This window comes from Pteronotus mesoamericanus, unplaced genomic scaffold (genome assembly GCF_021234165.1).
Source record: "Pteronotus mesoamericanus isolate MK-2021 breed Mesoamerican mustached bat unplaced genomic scaffold, CSHL_Meso_final contig_74, whole genome shotgun sequence".
Lineage (NCBI taxonomy): Eukaryota > Metazoa > Chordata > Mammalia > Chiroptera > Mormoopidae > Pteronotus > Pteronotus mesoamericanus.
The window spans coordinates 34,062,967-34,090,499 of NW_026555247.1; the positions used below are offsets into that span (position 1 = coordinate 34,062,967).

General features: G+C 49.5%; 1 protein-coding gene across 1 annotated transcript in view; it reads right to left on the bottom strand.

The window, feature by feature from the left end:
- Positions 1-6,432: 6,432 nt before the first annotated feature.
- CCBE1 (collagen and calcium binding EGF domains 1) overlaps positions 6,433-27,533 on the bottom strand; it is a 177,966-nt gene continuing 156,865 nt past the window's right edge. Inside the window, exons 4-11 of the mRNA XM_054583751.1 lie at positions 25,517-25,651; positions 23,212-23,364; positions 14,139-14,242; positions 13,048-13,168; positions 9,964-10,103; positions 9,845-9,880; positions 9,109-9,144; positions 6,433-7,680 (exon numbers count right to left, since the gene is read on the bottom strand). Coding sequence (XP_054439726.1) covers positions 7,447-7,680; positions 9,109-9,144; positions 9,845-9,880; positions 9,964-10,103; positions 13,048-13,168; positions 14,139-14,242; positions 23,212-23,364; positions 25,517-25,651 — 959 coding nt within the window. The 3' untranslated portion in view covers positions 6,433-7,446. The remainder of the gene's footprint in view (positions 7,681-9,108; positions 9,145-9,844; positions 9,881-9,963; positions 10,104-13,047; positions 13,169-14,138; positions 14,243-23,211; positions 23,365-25,516; positions 25,652-27,533) is intronic.

Consider the following 27,533-nt stretch of genomic DNA (forward strand, 5'->3'; position numbering starts at 1 on the left):
CAAAAAACTCATTAAAAAAAAAAAAAGACTAATTTGCCTGTGACCTCTCTGCAAATTGGGTTTTGGGAGAGGGCATGGCTGCAACCCTCCAGTTCCCTCTGACCACGGACAGGCCACTGAGGAAGACCCAGGCGCAACAAAGTGGGTGTTGATGACGACAAAGGCTGGCTCACGAGGGGGAGGGAGAGAGAGAGAAAGAGAGAGAGAGCCATTCTATGACCCTGGTAGAAAGATGCCTGTGGAGCTGGAAAAGTCAATCCTTTTTTTTTTTTTTTTTTTGAACACTGAAACGAAATCCTATCAACCCTGAGGCTTTCATCCCACCTCGTGTGAATATTTATACATAAAGCGTGTCAATCTGGCGGGTGGCGTTGGATCTCGGCTGCCAACAGTGCCACAGAATCAGCCCGGAAAGAAAAATGTACTTGGCTGCTGTCCCAGGCAGCCTGTTTTGAAGGGACCTCTTTTTGAAATGTTTTCCAGCTGTTATTTTCTTTCTGAATGATCTGAGCCTAATTCAATTTGTGGCACCTTTCTTTCTTCCAGACCTGTTTCTGAAGGCCAGTTACCAGCGTAGGGCTCTCTATAATCATCTCTGTGTTCCCTGGTTTTGGCTAAGACTTTTACTGAATCATAAATCAGTGACCCTGTCTGTACAGAGCAAACGTATTCCACGTTATGCGGTCTTTCAATGGCAGTCCAGCGACATGCTGTGTGTTATCTGCAGAAGGCTGGGGGTAACGAGGTCGACCGCTGTCCCCGAGCTGACTCAGGGCAGAGCCAGCACATCACTGGATTGCTGTGGGGGAGACAGGCAAGGCGGAGAGAGCCAAGAACGCCCATGGATTTCAGTGAAAAAAACCCCCCAATACGACAGAATTTGACTTTGGAAACAGTTCCATCCTCATATATCATAAAAACTATTTATAAAGCAGAACAAGGCTCCATAGAGACGACTTTCCTTCTGGTTCGATCGTTTCCCCACAGCCGCATGCCCGGCAGGGCCGGCAGCGATCTTGGAGATGGAAGAGCGTAAAAAGCCACAGAAAGGGGAAGGGAGGGCAGTGAGAGTTCACAGCGTAAGTTGTCACCTTGCCAGAAATGGGTGGTCATCAAGAGTCCCTCAGTTGCCTGCGGATGCAGGTGAAGACACCATACCGCGTGGGGACAGGGGGCACATCACGTTCACCCGAGCTGATGGGGTGTGTGGGCCTCGTTTCTGCCCTCCCATCTCTGGGAACCAGCCACTAAGGTCACGTGAACCAAGTCCTTAAAATAGAGCTCGCTACTCTCTGGATAAATAAACCCACATAGATCTATATCTATCCATCCACATACAGTAGAAATATATACTCACAGATGTGAGTACATGAAACACAGGGGTTATTCTTTGGTTATTACTTATGAAGTATTGTTCTATCTTCCATATGAACAACTGTCAATCTATTTTTGCCCCACCCTATATATAGACATCCATCCTATTAGCTCTATTTCTCTGGAGAACCGTGACTAATACATACATTTGTCTGTTTTCCTGGACCAGGACGCACACTCCGTGAGAGCAGGGACTTTGAGCTGTCACTGCTTGACACCCTTGGCCCTTTTACATTTTTATTGTGCGAAGTGGGCAAGTTGAAGGAAATAGGCAGGGCGATGAGGGCGATGAGGGCGATGAGCGCGAACGGAGCGAGAACTTCTTTCCGGCTCCGTGCTGAAGTGTCCCCTGTCCCCCAGTTCATGGCTGCCTGGAACTTGAGGATGTGACATTTGGAAGTAGGGTCTTTGCACATATAATTGGTTAAATTGAGATGAGGTCACACTAGGGAGATGCCTCGGTAAGAACATTCTGTGAAGACAGAGGCAAAGAGACACGACGGAGGGAGAGCATGCGACATCAGAGGCAAGTGACACTGGGGTCGATGGCAACCACCAGACACTGGAGAGGGGAGGGGGATGGCTTCTCCCTCAGAGCCTCCTGGAGGCCTGGCCGCTGCTGACACCCCTTGGACTGGCCGCTTCCAGAAGTGTAAGAAAATGCCTTTCTGCTGTTTAAGCACTTGGTGGTGGTGCTCCAACATGGGAGGCTGAGAAAACCAACAGCGTCTCTCTCTCACATCTGGGCAGGTCCCTGAGAACAGCCATTTTCAACCGAAGTGCCACAAGAATTTTTAAAACATGCAATTACCTATTTAGTCAGGGGCCCTGACCTCTTTTCCCTTAGATGGTCAAATTAAAAAATGGCAATAGCCAACACAGCAATAGACATCCCATATGAACGTATCATCAAAATTATACCTGTTTTTGTCATCAGATAGGCAAAAGATATATTTTTTGGTGTGCAGCAGAATTTTAGGAATTAACTTACGTGTGCCATGAGATGGAAAAGGTTGAAAATCACTGCGATTCCATTGCGGTTGCCCCCACATAACCCTCACGGGACTCCTGGTGCCGCTACACCCCGCCCCCACCACCGCCAAGGGTAAAGTGAGGGTTGGCACTTGGCCAGCCTGGAACCGGTACCTGGACCTGAGGCAGTGGGGAAAATCTGCCCTTGGAGATTTTCAGTACTGCAAGCACCACAGCAAGCTTTGTTCAAAACCGCGGTCTCTCAGGTGGGAAGGCACCAGCCTCCTAGTCCGCTGGGTAGTCACACCCGAGCTTAGGGCGTCACCAGCCGACCGCACACATGGCGTGGCCAGAGGCAGTGGGCACTGTCCACCAGCTTTGGGTTCATCAAGCTGCTTTTTAAATGAAGAAGACTGGAAAAATTATATAGGAAGGGGTCTCCCAGATTTCCGTTGACTGTGGTTTTACCCCGAGGACTTGGAAGGCTTTTCTCGGCGTGGCTGTGGCATGGGCGCTGCAGGGTGCTTCTCGTGTGACCGGAGAGCGAAGGGCGGGTCCTACGGGCATGAGCTGCTATGGGCTCTTGCAGCACTGACTGCTCTTCATAGCACTTATCAGTTTGTAATTGCATATTTATGTAATTACTGTGTTTTGCCTGGAAGGATCCTTGTCTGTTTTGCCAAAAATCCCCAGGAGGACGGGGATTATGACTTTTTGCTCCCCATCCTCTGCAGTGCATAGCACAGCGTGCAGCTTTCGACAAGCATTTAATAAATGTTGGCTAGAGGAAAGGGAGATGCAGAAATATAGGTGAACTTCGGGATGTTAAAGGCATCTGCTGGAATGTGGAAAATCCCTTAGAAAGAACCTCCCCCTTTTTTATATAACTTCCTCCCATTTGGCCCAACTGATGAAAATTCCCTTCCTCCCACCCTCACGTGAGCTCCTTGGGTACCCCTGATGATCGCCTGAGTTGTCCCAGTTTGAACACCCCACCCTGGGGGTCCCAGAGGACTCCCCACCCCCAGCTAGAGGGTGTGGGCTTCTGAGACTCAGAACTCAGTGGAACCTGGGCTTTCAGACCTTGGTTCAGACTCAGATGTGGGGACCACACTCACAGCCCAGGAGGTGGCCTGCCCAGGATGCAGTCCTGGCTCCGAGGAGAATGAATTCTCTTGTATTCATCTTGGAAAAAGACAACGCATTCCACAGGACTGGGTATCAGAATGAAACACAGTACAACCACATAAGAAAAATAACTTTGTTATTAAGCATATACAATCTCAATCAAAAGTATTTCATAGTATCACATCCATAACTATTTGAATACTAGCTCAACTGTTATATATGGACCTGTTATAAATAATGAACAAAATAGCTACTGAAGACTATGAGTAGCCACGGGGAAGAGTCATGACATGCATGACGCCTCCCAGGGCTCTTGCTTTGGGGCCATAATAAAGAACACGGGGGTCCCTGGGCAGATGTGCAAAAGGGTCTTTTTTCCCTTATGGCTTCCTTAAAGTACTACTATGTGTTGAAGGAGCATGTGATTCCAAGATTTTATGCGTTAACAATTATGGTCATGGTTGTTTTTTTCCCCCTCAAGTAGTAAATCATTTTTTTGATTTGTTGTGAAACATGCATCCTGACAGTGCCAGGAAAAATTCATCTACTGCCCTGAATGCACTAATAGCTTTCGATGGCTCTATTCTGCTAGTTGTTTGGCTTAGATTCTTGCAAATGGATGTCTTTGTCAGGAAGGTTATCTGACAGATGTTCAGTTTGCGCAATGAGGCTGCTGTCTCTCTCTGTGACGGCTGGAGTGGGTGGGGGAGAGGGGGCGTGACACCCAGAGTATGATGAGGGATTTGCTGTCACCCCAGGGAGGTGTCTGGCGTGGAGACTACCTCCCCCTGCATGTCTAGAAACAGGGTTCACAAGGCCAGAACCATGGAGCATGGCTAGAACCAGGAGGCCCTTCGCCTAGGATGTGGGGGTACACGGCCCCCCCCACGCCAATGTGCATTAATTATTGAGTTGTGTCCCTGTGCGCACACCTGAGTTTATACAGTACACATGACTTCTGGTGGTCCGTTCGTTTTGCGGCAGGTGTCGTAATGAACACAGGAGAGAGGAGACGACGCATCCCCTCTGCGCCCCTGTGTCCTGTGGCAGAGCCACGCTCACGCTTTCTTCCTCTGGACCTGGGGAGGGAGGGGGACAGTCCCCAACTGAAATGTGTGCCTGCCCTGTACTACGTCCGGTCAGATTTTTATGCCCATTGCTTCCCCCAGACAGAAGCAACCTCTTCAGTCCTATTCACAAGTCCCGGGTATCAGGTTGTGAACAACCTGTCTGCTAGAGGGTTGAGGATGTACACAGAGACCTTTTCTCCCCTGACCCCTGGAGTGGCTTAGTAAAACTGTAGCAAGTTTCACCCCCCAAAGGGCCTTTCCACTTGGGTTTGAGCAGATGGCCTGCTTAGAAAGTGAAGTTTTGGTTTTTTATCCGTAACTAAAAGATACATTAGAAATAACAGTGCCTTACTATGTCTTATCTTTGAAAAATATAATTTGGGCATGCAGAGAACATATTTTTTTTTTTTAGTCCTGTGGGCCTAGTCCAGCTTGTGAAAATCTGAGGATGAATAATTGTTTTATACATTGACCCAGTCCAGCAGATTGAGATGATAAAATAGAGGTTATTGTGTGTTTTGCTGGCGAATTCTATCTAGAATGGTGCCTTGAATCCCAGATATTACTACCATCAGCTCATTCTTTTGCTATATTTATCCTAGTTTCTGCACATCCAACATGCAGTTTGCTTGCATTTTATGAGCATTTAACAATAAAGAAGATTATATTTCCGAACACAGTTCACTGTTAAGGAAAAAAAAAGCTAATAAAATTCCTCATGGAAAAGCAATCAAAGACAGCCCTAGTCATTTCTCATAGAGCCCGTGCATCATTTTCTTGAGCACTCACCCACCCACACCCTTTAAATACTGTGCTCCGCAAGCAGGCAAACATTAAATACATTCCAGATGGGAAGCCACAGCTACTCAGTTCATTTCTTCGGAAACCCGTGGCTGGCGGGGCTGGAGAGGAAAGGGAGGAGGAGGAGGGAGGAGCATTCAGAACGCACTTGCTTCGCTGTAACGCTTTGGAGACGGGCTTTGGAGACCAGCACTGGGGACTTGCCTGAGGAAGGAGGAGGGGCATGTTTGTGACAGACTCAGCAACTGGCCCACTGACTCAGCCTGGGGTTTCTAACGTGAACCGAAGGAAGGCTGCTGTCCCTCGAGATCTGCAATCTTTCTGGAGGAAGGTAGAAAAGAGGCCTGCAAACACCGACAGCGGTTCTCGCAAAACAAGTGTCCCAGGGAAAGTGTGAAAGGATGGAAAAGGAAAACTAACCACAAATCTCCCAGAAGTATAGGGGGGACTCATAGGATGGGAAATGGAAACCCAGGATAAGCAAATGTGAGCTGTGGTGGGGTAATCGGTGGGCCAGGGTCCCTTGAACAGGTGGATGGATAAGCCATTCCATGTGTCAAATGAGAACAGGAACTTGGAGAAACCTGAAAGCTGCCCATCAAAGCCAAGAAGTTCCCCAAGATCGCAACAAAGGAGGGATGTCTCTGCTCGTCTTCTGAGCAGCTCTTCCGGCTCCTGTCCCTGGGGATCCAGACAAAGCCTTTTCTAGAACCTGCTTCCCCGGGGACCCAGAGGTGCATAAGCAAACATGGACTGAGTGGGGGGCTGGGGAACATGTCCCTTTCCCAACGGCTTCTCATATTTGCTGGGAGAGGGAAACCGAGGGGAAGGCCCGCAAGAACTGGACCTTGAACTACATGTTGGACAATTGAAGAAAAATAGGACGTGTGGGAAGGAAATTTCTGCCAAACAAGGAAAACTTGTTTTTCTTCCTCCACATCTAGGCAAACTTTCAATAGTGGATATAATTCTCTCTGTTGGCAAGCTTGGCTGGCCCCAGATGAGGACTTCTAATTCTCTATGAGAGCAAATTTACTTGCTTCTGCCTGTGAGTGGGGGTCCCAGCCCGAGGTTCCCCTTCCCCTTGGCCAACAATCCAAGCCAGCCACCTCCTCCCAGCCCTGCGCTCCACTGTACTTTGATCCAACCGGAATCATTGCCTAATGACCCCTCTGGGCACCCAGTCAGAGCCTGGGAACTTCTGCTCCTCTCTCTGAGGGTCAGCCACCCTCGTACAACCAAGAATCTGTGATTTACTGAATAAGTCCACGCATTCAATCCAATAGCTTTAAAATGTCCTGGCAAGCCAGGAGCCCGTTGTTCTAAGGTGAATCAGGGTCCTTGATTCAGTTTTCTTTTTGGAAAAGAAGACTTAGTCCTCAACCTACAGTATCTTCCTTTTCTGGATAGGATACTGAGAGATAAGAGCCACACGGACGCTTAATGGTCATTTTTGAATTTAGAATGTGCCAACCTATATGACAGTACATGTTTTGATTAATAATCTCCACTCCTTCTGAACTCCTATCCTTAATCAACATTGGGAAATGAAGTTGGACAAGAGGCTAAATATTTAAACTCTATTAGATCAACAAAGAAAAAGAATCATCCACCAAAGGAAATATACATTCGCGTCTCCCCCTTTTCATTGAAGAGGCCTTGTTTTTATACTGAGGAGTAAAAGCCTCTTTGGGCCATGCATCTAATTCTTTTTATAAGTAACCTCACATTTCTTTGAGCTCACCTCGCCACTTTTCCTTCTGATTCTGTCAAATCTAAGATACTGTGAGAGTGCTTAATCCAGAAAGTCAGAAGTTCTTAAAAGAAATAAATAAATAGGGGAGAAGTTCCAATGTCAACCACCCTACATGCTCTCAGGGGGAGGCATATAAATCATTCCTTTACTCCCTCATGTCTAGCACTGTCTAGCAGAGAGCAAACAAGAAGCAGGTAGAAGGCAGGAAAGGAGTAAAGAAAATAATGTATCTTGTCCAGGTCTCCAGTGGTGGGTGGTTTTTTTGTTTTTGGTCTTTTCTTTAGATGATTTAACTGCGGGTATGAAAGCTCTCCTCTTCCTTTGCCATGAAGCTGTTGGCACGTGCTAAGGGTAAAAGTCTCTGGGGGCCCCCAGGTCTCTTGCCTCAGTTCTTTCCATGGAGTCATCTCCGGAGCCAAAGTCCATGGTTTCTGGATAGTTGGAGAATTCCTGAGCTAGAGGGAGGTCGTCTGCTGGAGGGCGTGCCTGGGGCCTGAACACCTTCTCCTGCAGCTCAGTGATGTCGTTGCGGATGTCGGCCAGGATCAGCAGCAGGAAGTCGAAAGAACCCGGGGGGCCCTGTGCGCACGAGAGGAGTCAAAGCCAGACCACCACCCACTCAGCCCCTCACAGAGTGACGGCTTCCGTGGTTCCATCACTTGCTGTGCCTGCTGCAGGCTGGCAAGGACTTAGTCTATAATTCTGGGTCCCACATGGAGAAAACACGGGGCTATTATCGTGGCCCAAGGGACTCTCCCCACTGCCTTCTGGTTCCCTCGTCTTCTGTATGACATAGTCTCCTCTCTTTCCTCCCAATTCTAGGCTGCATCCAGTCTGGTAGAATGAAAGGACAGGAGAACCTTCCCAGGCCACTTTCCAAAGAAACCTGAAGATACTATGGAGGCTCAGAGTAGGGGTTCAGGGCTTGGCGTTCTGTTGGGCTTGAATCTCAGCTTTGCCACTTGCTAGCTGGTCCTGGGCAAGTTACTTAATTACTTTGGGTTTCCACCTCCCTGTCTATTAAAAGGGGATAATAGGCTAAACTTCACTGGGTTTTATAGGCTTCCAAGGGAGTATTTAAATGAGTTAATACATGCAAAGGGCTCAGACCATAGCAAATGCTCAAAAATGTGGTCTTTTAAAAACAAAATTATTAGATTGTTTATCGGGGTGCTTGACTGTGGCTGTAACCTAAGTGGAGTTGAGGGGACCTATGCTGCTGGCGGGAAGGAGCAGCTCCGATCTGAGGTACTTAGTGATGCGTGGTGTTCTGACTTTACTGGACGTTCACTGACGCGTGGCAGGTCAGATCCCCCTTGGTACCACACAGGCCAGGGAATGGGTGCCCAGGGCTGCTCTGTGACGTGGCCGCGATCAGAGAGCTGGCAGTTGGAAGAGCTGAGACGGGAACCCAGACCTCCTACCTCTAATGCTGAAGCTCTTTGTCTTCAGAAACGACAGCGACCTCTTCAAAAGCAATGGAGTTGCTGACTTTTCTGTGCTTTTGGATACTACTGATATTGTTAATCTCCCAGGCACCACACATCTCTCTAGCTAATTTCTTCTCAGTGGCCCCAGCCACCTTGCCTCACTCCGTACTGCCTGCGGGGGATGGTCAACTGCCCTGCTACAGCTGTGGCAGCGGCTAAATTCTTAAGCCTTCGGAGTTAGGGCGTAGGTCCATAGAGTTGTTTTTTTTTCTTTTTTTCCCCATGGTCTCTTCAGGTATTTTATAACATACCTGGAAACAGACTCATGGCATACTGAGGTTTTGAATCTTAAGACATTTCTAATAAAGATTAGCCATGATAAAAGAAAAAGTGATAGAAAACAAATTTTCAAGATAAATTCCAAGCAGCTGCGGAGGGCCTCTATGGCTTTCTTCCTAACCCCCTTGCTCTGTTTGGGTGGGCTGGTGACGGCTGGGAGGAGCCGGCTTTGCTGAGAGCCACTTGCAGGCTTCTCTGAGCTGTAGCCTGAGAACATTCTCATGGGGGCGCTACTTACCGGAGACCCTCTGGGTCCAGGGGCTCCTCTCTCTCCCTAAAGGCAGAAAGGTCAAGGTTAGCTTTCTGGACCATATGCACACCGCCACCACAGTCTCAATTTACACACCCACCACGACCATGTCCCTGCCCAAAACAACAAGTATTTTCCGTCGGAAGCAAATGTCAGCTTACGCTGGACTCATGGGACCACTTATCTGAACAGAGCTGCCTGGGTCAAGTGTCTCTCCTTCAGATGTAACCCCTAGGTCATACATTTTCAAACCAGATGTGACAAGAGGAATGCTTGTATTTCCAGGCCGCGTGTGGAATAATTTAGGAGCTTTCTAAAGTATTGCACACGGACCCTGTGAGGGAAGTAGCAGGCAGCCCTCAATGTGAAACCACCCCCATCTACGCAGAATGGAACGTCTCCTGTTGTGGACTTGAACATGTCACACACAAAACTGCCCTATGGGAGAACAGTGGCTAAAGGGAAAGACATACTACTAGGACCACACAGGGCTTTGTTTCAGATTTGCAGGAGTAACTTCTCTCAGGAATGATTTTGGTGGTGGTTTTGTTATTATGGGTGTTTCATATTTTAAGGAAATGGCTTTTTAGATTTTTCTGGGGTGGGAGGGAGTGTATCTGTGTCTCAGTTTTACCATGCACAATGGGGACAGTAAACAGTGCTAGAGCTTTTCAGAGACTGAGGAACCAACCGTAGGCTTCAGAGGACCACTCGTTAGACTGACCTTAGAGCCATCCCTTCCTGGGGCACCCGGCGGGCCCTGCAAGACAAAGGGATCCGGTTTAATGTAAGGAAAGACCTGGGGACAAGAACAGTTAAGTGGGTCTCTGAGCAAATACTGACCACAGGGCCCCTCCGGCCTTGCTTAATGTGGGACAGGTCAGGAGATGGTCCCATGGGCCCCATGGAGCCCCGCGGGCCCGGCTGCCCTGGAGGGCCCGGCACACCGGGGAAGCCTGGGCTGCCCTTCGGTCCCGGCGAGCCTGTAATCAAAGAACAGCTCATGAGCGCCTCATCCTGCGGGGGAGACCAGGGCACAGGCTCCCAAGAATCTGCCAGCCCGTGTAGCCGATTCGCTGCGCGCTGCGCCCTTTGCCTTCAGACACATCCACTGGGATGTCCCCTTGGCATTTAAAACTTACTATGATCTAACTTGACTTCCGCATCTTCTTCACTATTCATAAACCACCAGTCACTCATCCACTCAAGCCAGAATCTAGTAGGCCTTCCTAAAGAATTCCCCTCTTCCACATCCCCCCTTATCCAATTGGTGACCAGTTCCTGTACATTATACCTACTCCACTTCTCTTATAACTGTCGGTTCCTCTGTATCCCCTCGGTCATAGCAGGGCGGTGTTACCACATCTGGACAGTGGTCAAGAGTCTAAGTTTCAGCATCTGAGACCTCGTTCTAGTTCCTGAACGAGCTACTTGCCCTCTTTCATCCTTTGTTTCTTATCTGAAAAGCTGGGCTGATAAAAATCTACCTTACCGAGTGGCTGTGAGTATTAAATGAGGTTTTAGATACCTACATGCATCACTCCGCAGAGTACCTCACATGTAAAAGTACTAAAAAAGCCTGTTAGGCTTTTCTTGAATAATTAAGCCAAAGCCGAAGGCAGTCGATATGCCATTCAAACCTGTTTCACACCCCTGCCCTCAACGCTGGTTCCAGGTGCATCCTGCAGAACTTACTGGAAAGGAGACCAGATGCCTCCTGTAACTAAATGCGTTACCTCTAACAGCACGAGGACAGGCCAGGGACAAAGTCTTAATAATCAGTGACCTTCAGAGATCACTGTACGTCCAACGCCTTTAAAGAATGGGGCTTTCATGCGCAAATGGCATCACCTTACACACAACAGTGGGGGCCAGAGAGCAGCCGCCACCCCTCACCTCCAAAGCCAAAGGATCCCAACTTAATATAGCTTCCTGTGTTGGTGCCCCAACCAATCAGAGGCCCGGGGACTGGACTTCTAGTTAAGGGAAAGAGAAACCTTGTTATTTCTCTAGCTGCCCTAACACCGCTCAATGAAGGGCTGCTATTAGAAGTGCAGAGAAAGAAGCAGGCCAGGAGGAGAGCGCAAGGGCAGAGTCCAGTGCTCAGGCTGGCCCCCAATCACTTCCTGCTCCATCAAGGACCCTGGACAGCTCAAACCATGTTGGACACCACAGGGCAGACTGGAAAGAAAGTTGGCCAGTCATTTATCAGGAAGGAAGGCAGCCAATGAAAGACACCCTTGCTGGCAGCTTGTCCTTGTGGGAGGGATAAGTGGTCCAGCCTGGAGACAACTTCCTGCAGGTTAGCAGAGTAGGCGCGTCCTCTTGGAGAAGGGTGGAGAACGCTGTGCTAGGAACGAAGCAACGTGTAGGAAGAGAGCCAAGTCTACTCAGAGCAGCGAGAAGCTTCCTTTGTGAGGCATATCCTGGAGACAACCCCACTGTGACCCAGAGTACTTCAGGACAAGGGAAGGGACAAGAGGCTAAACCAAAGTCCTGGGCTAGTTCTTGTTCTCTGTACAGACTGAGACCCAGACCACCTGTGTTTGATGGAAACCAGGAGATTGAGAAGTAAGTAGAGAGGAAAACCCATAAATAGCCTGAGAAGAATTTTGAGCCTTTGTTCCTTTGGACCTTCCAAACCAAAATCTACCTGTGTCCTCCCTGTTTGGATAGATCCCACCAGTCTTTCTTTCACGTCTGGCTCAAACCCCAAGGCCCCGGTCGGGGCAGGCTATGGTGGTCTCTTCCTGCTTTAAGCTCCATAGCAGGAAGCACTGAGCACTGAAACGGGAACGCGCAGATACTGTTTGACCCTATTTGCTTTTGCTCTGTGTGTCTTGTCTTCCCGATTAGCATGTTGGGAGGTCACTCGCAACACCTAGCGCACTGCTAAGCAATGATAAGCAGCGATAAAGCCCTCCATGTTTTAGAATCATTTGCTAACATTCCTATCATTTCCTTTCCGGTTGTGAAAAAGAATCCATCCCTCTATCTGTCTGTGGAGGGAATCATAAAAATGTAAAATATCTTTTATATTTGTAAGATATAAAATATAACATTTTGTAACTAATTTTTAAAGTTCTCATTGCATTTATCCTGATGGAATGATAGAACATTTGACAATTTCTTCAAAGTAATAAGGGTGAATCTCCAAAACAGTATAGCAAATGAACAAAGCCAGACAAAAAATACACACGATGAAGTTCATTGCTATGCAGTTCGAGACCAGACACAACTGTAGCAATAGAAAGAAAGTCAGTGGTTGCTTGGAGCGGGGGTGGGGACCAGATTGCAAACAAGCATGAGGGCCTGTTCCTGGGAAATGGAAATGTTCTGTATCTTGATGTAGATACAGGTACAGGGTGGTGGTTAGTGAGTGCTTGATCTAGGATGTATACCTGTGTCAGAAGTTGTCATTTAAATGGATAATGTTATTGTGTATAATTATATCTCAGTAGGGTTGGCTTATAAAGAAAAAGAATATATGTGAACAAATATTGATGCAAATCTGTTCACAGATAATCAGGAGGAGGAGGCAGGCCTGGGAACAGGGGAAACCAGGCTGGCCCTGCGCGGTTAGAGTCCGCGGGGGCTCATGATCCCAGCCAATTTTTGCATATAGTCCTGTTAAAACATAGTTTCCCTCCTGTTTCTCTGCAACTTAACATGATTCCTAAGAATCTTATCCAAGCGCAGGACACTGACCTTTGTCTCCCAAGCGACCACTGGCTGTGAGGGTTTCCAGGCTTGGGGACCCTGTTTCCCAAGTCCCTCTCTCCGCGTAGGTGTGGGCCCTCCCCGGATTCCTGCCCCTGCTCCCTGCCCCACAGCAGCGGCACAGCTCCGCCTGGCCCCCACTGAACGCGCGCTCTGGGAAGGCCCTGGCTGGTGACTACCACCCTCCGATGCCCTGCCCACACTCACCGGGAGGGCCCTGGCCCCCAGGCAGGCCAGGAGGTCCCGGCAGGTAGGCGTTGGAGGCCAGCACCTTGTTGTCAGTGATGTACTTGTCCAGGTCGGCGGCACTGTTGGGGAACAGGGCAATCTGCAAACAGAGAGAGAGAAGAGGAGCCTTGGTCAGGGAGCGAAGTCCCCGCTGCCGGCAGATTCTTCACGCAGTGTTTTCTGCGGTGGCTGCGAAGCCTTTTCATGATAACACCCCATCACCCGAGCCAGCCAGCCAACTGCTCAGGGCCCCAGGTGACCTAGTTTGGCCTGGGAGGCTGGCTCCCCAGCCTGGAACTTCAAAGCATCAATACTGTTTTCCAAAGAGCCCCTCGGCACGCCCCACACTTGTATATGTGCACTCCTAGGAAGCTTGGGGGCCCTTTAGGTAGAATGAAAACCAGGGGTAAGGACAGCCTGGAGGGTCCGTGAGCTTGGAGACTCCTGGCCGCCCGCTGCCTTCCTCCATCTTCGAGAAGACCTGGCGCTTCTCTGAGAGAGGTAAGGCGCTCTGTCCCCCTGTGACCGGTACACAGAATCCAGCAGAGGGGACCATCAATTAAAATCTTAGCCAAGGAACATGTATAAAGGACCCATAGACAAGGATAGCCAGGGGGGAGGATTGAATGTGGGAGGTGGGAGGGTGGGTAGGGCAGGGGAGAGGAATGGGCGGGGGGAAATGGGGACAACTATAATTGAACAATACAAAAATTTTACAAAATTATATTGAAGAAATACAATAAAGATTACATTAAAAAATCTTATGTAGCCTGAAAGTCAGCTTGGCACAACTTCAGGTCGGGGTTCACCACATTTTAACAGGCACCTTTAAAAACGCCCCCTCCCTAGGGGTCTATTTTAATACTCACCTAGTCCCTCCGCTGCTTCACTGAGTTCCGCCAGCTGTGAGGCTGGTGGGCAAATCGTTCCAGCCTAAGCCTAGTTGGCTCCGGCCTCCGTGAATGCTCAACGAGGTCAAAGATTTCTTTTCTGGTTTCTCAACATTCTTCCACCTTACCTCTGCCACGTCCTCCTATTTTGGGATCGTTTCTCACCCTCCGGGTCCGTACCTTTTGCTTCAGCTGCAGCACCGTCTGCTTCATCTGGTGGAACTCCTTGCACGAAGCGCAGCAAGTGCTGGCTCTCACCGCATTCTCAGACTTCTCCTCGTGCCCTGAGAGGAGACGGCGCTGGTCGGCCATCTGGGAGGCTGGGGGACATCCAGCCCCGCAGAGGCTGCATCAGGAAAGGCAGCCCTGGGCCGACTGGCGGACGGGGGGCCGTGGCGGGGATTTTATGGTTCTCGGGGCACTGACAGCGCGCCCTGGGTCAGGGAGCAAGGAGGCGGGGCCCCACTCTGTTTCGGGCTCAGCTGTTCCCATTTAAGCAGCCTTCTCTCTTTCTCTTTCATGTGGGAAAATGTGAACCCTGGCCCTTTCATCAGGACCTTTCTGGGAGACCGGCTGCATCAACATAACATGACTGACATTCCCCTCCAAGGGCCGATGTTCACACGCCGTAAATTATCCCTATGCTCAGGCAGCGGGATAACTTTCCCCATGCAGGGCTCACGGAGCTGGTTCTTGTCACCTCTGATCACCCCGCTGATCAAAGGCAGAGGCCAGGCCGGGTGGGGGTCACAGATCAGGGCTGGACACTGACCTCCATGGACATGCGAAGCTGGGGTGGAAAGTGTGCCAGGCACTCTGGACACACCCTCCCGGGGCCAAGGGCACAGGCCTGGGAAGTGACAGCAGCCGCCCACCAGGAAGGGTCCCGATGCCACCTTATAGAGTGCAGGGAGCTCCAGGGCTTTTTGTAGAGGTGTATTTTGCTAAAGGAAAAATGGGTGCATTAAAGGGTGACTTGGGCAGGAAGTCACACAGCCGCCATCCTATTGACGCTGGAGTGGGCTGCAGCCAGATACCTGAGTACTGGGGGACAAGACGCGGAGGTCACCTTGGGACCGATGAGCAGGTGCAGACCACCAGGGCCGCGCAGAAGGGGGCAGTGCTGTGGGCCCAGAGCGGGGTGATGGGGGCGTGGGCGTTTTGTTAGGGTGGTCAGGGCAGCGTGACAGATAACACCGCCATCTGGAATGGAGCTCGGGCACAGTAGAGTAAGGCCTTTGCCAGGTCCTTTCCTGTGCCTCTTGGCCCATGTGCTTTTCTCTTCTGGGAAGCCCTCTCTGCAGCCTCCGTTCGTGGAGCCGCACCAACCAGCAGGACCCAGCTCAAGCGTTCCACAAAGCTGCCTCTGTGTGTACGGAGACGCTGCTTTCCTCTGAGACCGGGGGCGCTTGCCACATGTCCCACTCAGACGGTGAGAGTTCCAGGCCTCCCTGAGGAAGCGGGTACTGGTGCCAGAGCGGGAGCCACCTAAGAGCTGGGGTTGCTTCTTGGTAGCTCACATAGTGAATGCTCAAAAAATGTCTGCGCGAAAGGGTGTTTGATGTTGAATTGTCCCTGCCCCCTCCCATTTACATGTTGAAACCCTAACCCCCGGTGCCTCAGCCTGTGACCTTACTTGAAAACAGGGTCATTGCAGATATCATTAAGATGATGCCAGACTGGAATAAAGGGGCATGTAATCAAATAGGACCGGTGTCCGTATAAAAACGGGGATATTTGGACCCACGCACCCAGGAAGACCGCCACGCGAAGATGAAGGTAGAGGTCAGGGCAACGCAACAGAAGCCAAGGGACACCAGAGATTTCTGCGAACCCCCAGGATTCAGGGGAGAGACACAGAACAGACTCTCCTTCACACCCCTCAGAAGGAGCTGACCCCACCAACACGCTGATCCCGAACTCACAACCTCCAAAACTGGGACAATACACTTCTGTCCTTTAAGCCGCCCTTTCTGAAAGTCACTAGCGAGGTAACAGCCGATGTGGGTTTCCAACGGAGGTTTCCTGAACCCGAGTCCCATGCCTTTCCTTCCCACGGATCACACAATTTTCTCCGGGCTCCTCACCCCCGTTTAATGTCCCGATGTACACCCCTCCTTGCCTGTGGGGCTCGAACTCCTCTGAGGCAAACTAGAGTTATTTAGCTCAGTCTCCCATGTAACAGACACCAGGGCATTTCCATGCAAGATCATACTCGGTGGTAAATGACTGAAGCTTTAACCAACTTTGTGCTCATGGTAGAGAATGGTGGGTCCTGGCAAAAACAGACGACCCCAGTGCCAGGTCTGTCACTGCTGAAGGCCAGCTGGATACACTGACCTCTCCCAAGTGCCATCATCCATGGCGTCCCATCTGCTGGCCCCTGAACAGTCCCCTCCCGCAACCTATCCATCCCATTTGCCCACCCACTTCTCTCTCTCTCTCTCCCATTTATGCGTCTGTCTGTCCATCCACCCATTCACCCATTCACCCATTCACTTCTCTCCCTCCTACCCATCTCTGGAGCATTGGCTATTGTGTGAGGCCCTGGGAATGCAAAATAAACGGGGATACCTGTTTAATGATTGGTGATTGGCCTTCCTTTTACACAACTAGCCCTGCCAGCACAGTCAGGCCATTACAAACAAGGTTATAAGCCCGTCTTTTCATTTCTACTTTCGTCCACTCGGTTCAACTTTCCAAGTATTGGTGTAATTACGGCAATTTGATATTTTCATAAGAGTAAGCCTCTTTATCAGCTTCTAGACTCTATTTCGTTTATATCATGGGGAGTTAGAAGGAATGTATCTTTAGTCCAATCTCCTTTGCAGATAAGGAAAGTAACTTTGGTCTCCCAGAGTGCTGGTTGCTGAGGTTGAACCCCGGGCACTGGGGGGCGGGGGGCCCAGGGAGCCAGCCCGCTGCTGAGAGCTCTGCTCAGAACACTCGAGAACTATCTGCCAGGCTGGCCCCAGGGCAGTGGTTCCCAGGCGTGCTCGCCAGACCAGCAGCAGCAGCAGCAGCACCACAGTGACAGGGCGCCTGTCCTCCAAAATCCAAAATCCTGGGAGCGGGCCCAGCGCAGTATTCCAGCAAAGCCCTCCCCGTGCCTGGGAAGCACATTCACTGCTCCAGGGAGGCAGCTCTGCTGAGCAGCCTTTGACCTGAAGATGCCTGGCCTGTTTTCCAACCCTTTGTGAAATGATCGGAGCAGAGATCAAGGCGAACTTTGTTCCAAAGACTTGTGGAGCTTCCACAGACAGAGTAACAAAGTAGCAAAGAGTACAGGCCCTGGTCCTCAGAGTCTGATGATCGGGACTGACTGAATCCTGATGTTGCCACTTAGGGCCTTTCAGATTGGAAGTCAGCTTCTGTGAGCAACCTTCTTTGAAATGTAAAAAGGACAATGGCACTTCACATCTGGGGTTGCTGCGAGAGGTCAATAACACCTGCAAGTTCCCATGGCAATGCCTAGCGAACGTTAATGCTCCATGGGACAGGCGCACCCTGAATGTTAATGATTGTTATCGTTGGTATCTTTTAAAACTTATCTACAAAATTACAGATGCCATGCTCTTCCTTTGGAAAGAGCTCTCAGAGGATTTGAAGATAAATCATTGTGTGTGCAGATTGGCGCATGCGATCTATTCCTAATTGGGGCTCATCTACGCTGCAGTTTGTCTACAGTACTGTCAGATGTGGAGCTAAAATAACCCTGCGTATGCTCCATTAGTAATTCCTTTAGAAATCTGGGTAGACATCTTACACTTTGTTTTCAGTTCTCTCGATGTAGCCCTTGAGCGTCTCTGTCATGCCGGTGTTAAGGTATCACACCATCTTGCTCCAACTTATTCGGATCTTAAAAGGTGCAATATTATCAATTAGCCACATGGGGGCAGATAGCTCTAATTTTTACAGATGCTGGGCCGTGTATACACATACCCTAAGCATTAGAAATAGAATTCCTTACATACCATACTAGGAATAATTAATAAACCTAGAAAAACTAAAGAATGTTCCCAACATATTTCACATGAGCAGTGTCACAAATGAACAAAGTGTGTTTGTTTTTAAAGCTGATGGTGCAGCTTTGTGCCCAGGCCGGAGCTCGCCACCCTGGCGGCACAGCACAGCGACGTGGTGGGCTTTTACAAACCCCACCGCCGGTGCTGCGCCCCACCCATGCGGGAGTCACAGCAGGGGGACAGTGTCATTTTTTAAAGCTCCCAGGTTGAGAACCCCTGATCTATGGATTAGTGGCGCTGGGAAGTTGTATGAAACACCTGGCCTTCGCTGACACTTTGAACTGTGATAAGTGACACTGGGGGTCGCGGTCACTTTATCAGAAAGTAAACAAAAGTTGAAAAATAGAGATCTGTAAGCTAATTACTATGGAGCCAACATGTCCTTAATTTGTCTCCTCATTGGGGGCTACAAAGACTCCCTGGAGCGGCTAAACTGGCTCCAACTACACATTCTCAAAGAGAGAATCAAAGTGACCGCTCGAGCCAGACCAGTCACCATGCCCGCGTGTGCGGGGCGACCTTTCAGTGATCAGAGGCAGCTCTGGGATGGCGGCGTGGGGGGGCCGCCCCCCGTGGCTCCCAGCCTGCTCCGAACAAGGAGCTGGGGCTGGGCTCAATTTTAAACTCTTCTGACTGTAACGTTACAGACATTGGGCTATGCAAAGTTTAAAAAAAAAAAACAAGAGGAAAAAGAGGTGTTTACTTAATAATAATCATTAGCTCCTCATCCGGAAAAAAAAGAAAAAGACTGTGATGAAATATTTGGCTTATTAATTAGTCCAAAACACATGAAACCACTTAGCTGCCCCTGATGTTCCAGACGCAAGGCTCGTCTGGCCCCTGACTTGCTGAATAGCTGCATGCTGGTTCTTCAGCCTTTAGACTGACTAAGTTCTCTGTTGTGATGTTAAAGCTGGGTGTCTTGCAGTCTGGGCACTTGCTGAGATGAAGGACAAAGAAGTGCCCACACGGGGACTCACAGGGCTGGCAGGGCTCATGTTACTTTTACTTAAGCTACATCACACCAAATTGCACAAAAATATTTGCAAGGGGAAAAGGGTCTTCCCTGCTCCCCTCATCCAACTCTCCTGTCTGCAGGGGAGGAACCTGAGGCCCGGAAACCCACCCAGGGACACTCAGCTCGTTCATGCTGAAGCAGCTGCCAGCTCTGCTAACCCCTCAGGGGCATCCGACCTTTCAGTGTCTCTGGGCCACGCTGGGAGAACACTTGTCCTGGGCCACACATTAAATATAAAAACGCTAATGGAGACAAATAATGTAATAAGTACATTTATGATTTTGTGTTGGGCTGCATTCATAGCCATCCTGGGCCACATGCGGCCCATGGGCTGTGAGTTGGACACCCCTGCTTCTAAGCCAAGGAACTTTCTGGATCATCACTGCTCTCAAAGAAATGCATCCGGGGCACTGTTTTTGTTTGTTTGTTTGTTTGTTTTTTGTTTTGTTTTTTTTTTGTGGCCAGAGCCATCAAAGCCAGCCCCTCGCCTTCTCAGTGGCCCATCACTTGAGTCAAGACTTTCACATTCAGGGCATACAACGTGGCTGTCCTTTCTCATAATTTCGTGTATGAATTACTCCTCTCAGCCTGTAACTCCCTGATTTCCTTGGCAACTGGTGTTGGAATGTTTTCCTTAGTAAAACACTAAAACCAAATGCTAAGTCCTTTGTGCATATGTGGTAAAATCCATAGAGACCAGTTATTAAACATGAAATACTGTGTTCTTTTATAATGCTGCTGCTGGTGGCAGGGGAGTGTGGTACAGCAGACAGTGGCATTTTAAAAAATTATTTGAGGCTGTTATATTTAGAGGGGGCAGGCAGGGTGGGGGGAGGTGGGGAGAATTAGCGCCCAAGGCGAATCTGTGCAATGACTTTGTTTCAGTAAAGCTCAGCAGTAGAGCCCTGAGACAGTCCTTTCCCATTAAACAGAAGGACAGTCCCTGCTCAGTCCCTGTAAACAGGAACATCCGGTCTCTCGGAACGGCAGGATGGAGGAGTTTCGTCCTGTTTTGTTCATCAGGTGCTCTGCTGTCTGTGGCAAATGGCTTCCCTCTGGACCATGTGGCTGTGTCTGAAAGCATCCTTTCCTGCAGGTTGACCAGATGACCTACCAAGTTCAGCCCCAGCGTGCAGAGTTTTGATGCTAATAAGTTAGAAATTTCCAAACTCTAGTTCTCAGGACACCATCATCTGGGAGATGTTTATAGGTGTTTCTTAAGAAACTAATTTGAGGAAGTTCAGATTTAATCAAAATTAACAAGTTTTTTTTTTTTTTCCAAAAATGGTAATCTCTCTCAGACTTTCACTACACTCATATCATGAATCCTTAAGAAGTAAGGGTTCTTTTTAACACCTTCCTCCCCAAACATCTGACCACAGAAGCTTCTACAGGAAGAAAGGCTTAGCAACACCCACAGGACCCCACAGTTCTGTAGAACGCAATGTGGAGAAATGCTGCCATAAATGGTTGAGATAAAATACGCCTTTACATGAAGTAACATTAGAAAAGGTACAAAAAAAGTTGCAAATATATATCCCTTATAATTATGACAGCTCAGGTTTTTTACTGAATTATCAGCTACAGCAGCCACACTGGTCATCAAGCTGGTCATCTCTTCAATAAAACTCTTGATCCCTTGTACGGACACTTTTTGTGTGTTTGGGAAATTTTTACGAAGTACAATTCATTTCTTAGGAAAGGAAACAGGAATCTGGTCTCAGGGCAGACTGAGCACCACAGGCTACTCATGTCATGGACACAGTGAGGCCTTCCTGAGCCGCTCCCCAGTGGCTGGGCCCTTCCCTGGGTCCACACTGCCCAACACGAGGCAGGCAGTGAGTGCCACCAAGGCTGCCTTGTCGCTGTTCAGGATCATCCCTAGGGAACCGCAGAGCAGGAAAATGGATGGGACTGAAGAGGCATGCGGTGGCAGAACCCAAGTATTACTGCGAGGGGAGGAGGCCACCCGAGATCAAAGGACCAGTAAATTCCGCTGATAAAACCCCGCCCTGGTCTCTGTACACGGTCCCTGCTAGTTAAGAGCAGGCCCGTGGGCACCAGGTGGGAGCGGCCTGTGGGCAGGACGAGGTTTTATTATTTGGCGATCCCTACCGTCCAGTGCCACCCTGACACTCAGCAATGAGAATCTGTCACTATTTCTGAGGATTGCTCACCACTGCCCTTCACGCCCATGGAGATGGGATTTCACCTGAATATAAACATGAAGCACAGAGACACCGGAGGTGCTGGGCTCAGCTGCCGACAGCCCACTGGCTTCCTGGCCCAGAGCACAGCTGGAAATCCAATTCCAAAGTGAGAAATGAGAAAGCTGCTCTCCTGTTGCTAATTCTTTTTTTTTAAATCCTCACCTAAGGATATATTTATTGATTTTAGAGAGAGAGGAAGGGTGTGGGGGGAGAGAGAAAGAAACGTCCTTGTGAGAGAGAAACATGGGTCAGTTGCCTCTCGTACGTGCCCTGACCAGGGATTGAACCCACAGCCTTTTGGTGTGTGGGACCATGCTGCAGTGAACTGAGCCACCTGGCCAGGCCTCTTGTTGCTAATTCTTAATTTGGCCCACACATTGATATGTCTCTCAGTGGCTAAAAGGCTGCACCTCGTTTTTCAATGAGATTCTTCCTTTTAATATAGGACACAACCTAAGAGTTAAGTTACACATCCGGCACCCCCCGCCCCCACCTCCTCCATGAGGGAACAATCTGCAAACAGTTTTTCTCCTCAACCGACCCCTGCTTTAAGCACCTCGGGGCATGTGGGCTCCACATGCTTCAGGCTTTAAATAGTTTTCACAGGGCCCTCTGATTCATTCACATTATCCTAAATTACCCAATTCTGAGCCGGCTCCAAACAGATATTTTGCCTCTACTTCTACTATGTGGTGGCTTCCTCATGACTCGGGCCACTTGTCCCTCATCATTTTGCTTTGCAGTTTTTCCTGTGGGAGGCAGCTGGTCCCCAGCTGTGGGCTGTCCTGAGCTGATGGCAACTGCCTTCTGCCACTTTCTGAATCTCAGGCTACACCCCCGCCCCCAAATCAATGGCTGGCTCCTGAATGCCCAGCTCTGGCCTCTCCTCTCCCTGCATTTCTTGGTACCTGGGCTTTGCTCCCTCTCCTCCCACCGATGGCCCAGGCCCGGCCCCAGGCCGCCCCCCACTGAGTGGGTCCCTGATACTTTCCCCTCCCAAGGGTGACAGAGGAGACCTGAGCCCTGAGATTTGGAAGATGACAACTTCTTGGCCTTGCAAGTGTTGGATACAGGAGCACACAGGTCCCCCTTCTCCTTCCCTGTCCCCTTTCTCTCCAAACTTAAATAAAGAAGTAACCCAATATGCGAGCTGATCATATCCCTGAGCGATCGATCAGACAGCTCGGTTCAATCTGGCTGACATAATGTAAATCAGCCTCTCAAATGCTGTGAGGAATGGCCAGCTTTTAAAAATTTTCCACTTCATTGTGACTGTATTTGCAAAATACAATTAAAATAAATTACTAGAAAAATTAGGCATAAAATACCAGCAGAAATCTTTAGACTTAGACAAAGTTTCTCCGTCAAATTGGAATAAAAATTTCTAAACATTCTCTACTTCTGTTTTCTTTCCATCAAGAAGCAAATAACAAACAGTTCATTGGCAGGCACAGGGCCATGGACTAGACTTTGAGTAGCGCTGATATACATGTTACCTTACATGGAAATGTTTCGTATTTATATTCAGCCCACTTTCTCTGAGGGAACACAGTGTTTCTGGCCTCTTCTTTGCTCATCGCAGTTTGGCCTAAGCATGTGACTAAGTTCTACTGATTTACCCATGAGCACACCAGCTCTGCTTGGTAGCGGCTTCCTCAGGTGCTCACCGCCTCACAGCCCTTGCTGCTAATAGGCATTGTTCTCACCAGGTCTCTTTAGCAGAGGTTTGACCTTAAGACCTTGCCTCCTCTTACCCAGGTCCCACCTACTATTCATATAAATGCCCCTTCCTAGTGTTTATCTATCCATCCACCCACCCATCCATCCATCTATCCATCCATCCACCCACTCACCCATCCATCCATCCACCCACTCACTCATCCATCCATACATCCATCAACCCATTGATACATCTATCCACCCATCCACCTACCCATCCACCTACTCATCCACCCACCCTTCCACCCAATTAGGGGGATAGTTGTACTTGCCCTACCCACCAGTGTCATTGGGGTACTTGTCTCCCTTGATGCATGTCCTCCCGTTGTCCTCCTGGATGTAGCCCTCCCGGCATTCACAGCGGTAGCTGCCCACAGTGTTGACACAGATGTGTGCACACAGTGTCTCGTTGCTGGTGGCACACTCGTCGATATCTGGGTTTGAACCACACGCAGACAACACTCAGTTTCCAAGAATTCACCTCTGATGCAACAGGCGACATGAGGTTTGGCCCTTCTGTTCGTGTCTGCAAAGCGCACTTTGCCACACCTCTACCAGAGAAACCTGGACAAAAGCAAGCAGCTAGAAAGGGGAGTGACAGGAGCGCTTCTGGCGGTGTCACCATGGTTACAAACAAATCCGTGAGGGGGTTCCCAGTCAGGTGGTTGGGGCCGGCCACCGCAGGCCTTCAAAGTTCTCACCTGCAGGGCTCCTTGGGGGAGAAAAGGATATGGCCTTTGGCGACGCACTTTGAAAAGTGAGCAGGATAGAAACAGTTTTCTGCACGGACCCCAGTGTGCTGAGGGTTTTTCATTCCAAATAGCACGTGGTGACCCAAGGTCACTTAGGAAGGGCTCCTTCCCAGTTAAGAGATGTGATGGTACCTGGGAAAACCACTTTGGTTAAAAGAAAATAGTTATAATGGGTCTGATGGAGAGAGTTTTCCCCACAAAGTTTTGGCCTCATCAGCAACCCTAACAGACTCCTCGTGAGCTGTGGAAATGAGCCGTGAGACCATCAAACAAGTAATCAGTCGGGGTTCATGCAAACTGGTCACATCACAGACTTGCTCCCCTACTGAGCAGGGTAGAAACACAACTGTTTCCCACCAAGAAGAGGAGAGGGAGCCCAATTCTGTTCCTGTTCACTGGCTGAACACACTGGGGGGTAGTGAGTGGGAGCCCGACACAGCCCAGACGGTGCACATGTGGCCGCCGAGAGGCCCAGCCCTCACTCCTGCGTGCTGACAGCTGCGCCCCGGACGAGCGTCGGGGCCTGCCGGTGGCCGACCCTGCATGAGCCCAGGAGAGTGTGGGCATTTGGAGGTTCCCCCTGGCGGTACATACTACGTTACCTGTAGACAAAGATGTCACAGCTGGCTCCTCCCCTGCAGTTCCTCACATGTCCCACCTCTCTCCACGTGTCCCTGCCCTACACCTGAGCATGAAGCTGCCTCCCCTGTTTGGAGGAGGGAAGACGAGGCTGACAGATAGGAGAGAGAGAAATAGATGGAAACCCTAGCAGAAAGCCGGTTTTGCTGATCCCCAAATGAAAAGGACAGGGTATCATAGCACACAGCCCTTGTGCCTGGGACCTCGGGGACATAGAGTGGAGTACTGTGCTCTCTGTAGGAGAGGCTGTGGACCCTTGTCTGTCCACGTGGTAGTCTCAGTCCCATTCCTTGTCAGCATGGGGCGCCTCCCCCTGAGGAGAGGCCAGGAGACCTCATATGTGGAACTTTTTAAAAATGGTGATGTCCTGAGCTCCTGCTCATCACAGCTCCTTTATTTTCCATTGGCCCCATGTGCCAGTCTTCTCAATTCATCCTCAAGCTGATTCCCAACCTTGACCGTGCAAGTGAGTCCCTAGAGGCATTTGTATAAATGCAGATTTCTGCACCCACCACCAGAGTCTGGAGGGGAGGCTAGGAATCTTTTTTTTTTTTTTTTTTTAAAGAGAGAACTCCAGATGTTTCTGAGACAGGTTAGCCATGACTGACCACTCTTGGAAACACCTGGCCCCAGGGGACAATAAACCAGAAACTCAGAAACTCAGAGAGCACAGGGCAGGGGGAGGGAACACGCCGTGGCGGTGGCTGGTGCTGATTTTGCTCAGCTGCGGTCCGGGCGGCTGGCTTCAGGTCCCTGACTCACGCCCACCCTGTCTGCCACCTGGACACTCCTCTTCCCCAGCCTCTCTTCCTGGTCCTCGTCTGAGAGAATGCTCACTCTCGTTTCGGTTTTCATGTTTCTGCTCACTTACGTTCTGTTTTATAGTCCTCTAGTTTACATTTGATAATGACCTCCTTTCTCTTGCTCATATACCTCACTGCACATGAGGTCCAGCCTGGAATTAACTCCCTGAAGAATTGCTCAGCCAGCATTTGTTTCAATAATCAAGCGATCCCCTAGAATGATGCCAGGATACTGCATGTGACAGGAATCAGGACGGAAGGGCAGGAATCAAAGGCTGGAACGGCTCCTGTGGGCTGACCCCACTGAGGCAGAGCGTCCCACACAGCACAGCCTCCTCTGAACGAGGCACAATGCCAGGAGCTGGGAAATAACATGCATTTTGCCAACACACCTAGGCAGTAGGGCTTCTCCCGCTTCCGGTATCTGTCGCGGTCATACCGGTATCCCGGGTAACAAGTGCACAGCACACGGCCGAAGTTATCTGTGCACTGCTGTTCACAGGGCGCCTCGGAACACACGTCATAATCTGAAAAGGGAAAGTGTGAGCTCACATCAACCATGGCCATTCCCGAGGCAGAGGCGGGTCACCTGGCTGTGGTCTGGAATAGACCACATTTCTGGGCTGCACTCTGCTCCAGGGGAACTGGGAGGCATGACTGGCTATGTTTGCAGGGGCAATAACGCCATGGGGCACCTCTGAGAAACGTGGTGCCCAGCTTTGCAGGGCTGGGAAGCAAACGTCACTTGTCATTTTTCCCCCAGGGTCACCTCCTCCTTATCCTTTGGTCTTTGTCACTCATCCCAAGAGCAAAGGTGCCTGGATGGCCAGGTTCTGCTCTGCAGCAGAACCTGGGCCTGTATTTTGATTTCTTTCTTCCTTTTTTAAAACCAACGGCTGCAGAGAAAGGAAGTTCCTTCAGCCAGCCCTGGTGATGGGCGTGGCCGTCATAACGTGGGGAGCAGGACCTGAAGTCAGGCTGGCTCCGAGGAGGGTGAGGGAGGCTTCGGAAGGGAGATATGTGTGAGTTTTGTGTGCGTTGTACGTGTGTATGCCTGGGCATTGATTCTGCACGCTGAGAAGGGGCTGGGGAATGTCGAAGGGCTAGAGATCATGTGCCAGTCTCACGCCGGTGCACACTGGGGTGGGTGGTCTATTACGAGTAAGGACTTAGAGCACCTCCTCCTCCCTGTCCTTACAAACTGATATTTAACGAGCCTCTGAAGGGACTTGGCTCTAAGTCAGGCACTCAGGCTGAATATTTACTTGCTGACTAGGCCCAGCATCTCATTAATCACTGCACTATCTTCCCCAGGTGCTGACAGATGAGCTTTCCGTGGATGTGTTCACTCTGCCCCATGTGAAGGCGCAGTGGGGGGGCTGGCAGCCCTGCTGTGGGCGGGGTCAGTGTGACAAAACTCATGCCATTCACATGATGACCTGGATAAATACTTGTTCCTGTGATGGAGATTCCAGGCCTGCTTTGCCTGTGTGTGTGTCCTGGGCCAAACATGTTTTCCTAACTAAGCCTCACCTCTAGGCATCAATGTTCCGTGCTCTGCACATCCCATGCTCATGGGCTCTCATATGGTGACTGAATGCCCCCCCTGTGCCAGACCCTATTCTAGGAGGCTCCACGGTAAGGTGAAGAGTTGGGAGCCTACCCTCCTAACCCTGCCACTATCTCTGCGATCTTGGGTTCTTTAAGCCTCAGTTTCTTTACCTTTAAAATAAGGTAGCCATAATACCAACTGCATTACATCAGATGATGCATTAAGCTCAATGCTTGACACACAATGAAAGCTTTACCTGCTCTTCTGCTCTTTCAATTCCTAGTTCCTACACTTGTTTGGGTATCTTTCAGGGACTGTGTTCCCAGAGTAATAGCACTACTCTCTTGCTATATTTATGTCCAATTGCTAACTGTTGAACTAGAATCAATCAGATCACCCTGTTACCTGGTTGGTTAAGATAACACAGCAGGGAGTGAGGGGCCGGGAGGAAAATATATCTGGTTGGCCAGATAATATTTTTGGCTTTGCAGGCTTTTGTTGCAACGACTCAGCTCTGCTGTTATAGGGCAAACAGTGCCATAGATAATGCTTAAATTAATGGGTATGACTGCATTCTAATAAAACTTTATTTATAAAAACAAGCAGTGAGCCAGATTTGGCCCACAAGCACAGATTACTGACTCTTGACTTACAACAACAAGTAACACTTTTAATTACAGCTTCTACTCTTTATTTAGTATATTACTATTTTTATTATTTTTTAAAAAGACATTTTCATCTCTTTTTATTTTCTGTAATGGATAATTTTATGTGTCAGCTTGGCTAGGTCACACTACCCAGATACTTGGTTAAACATTATTCAAGATGTTTCTGTGGAGATACTTTTTAAGATAAGA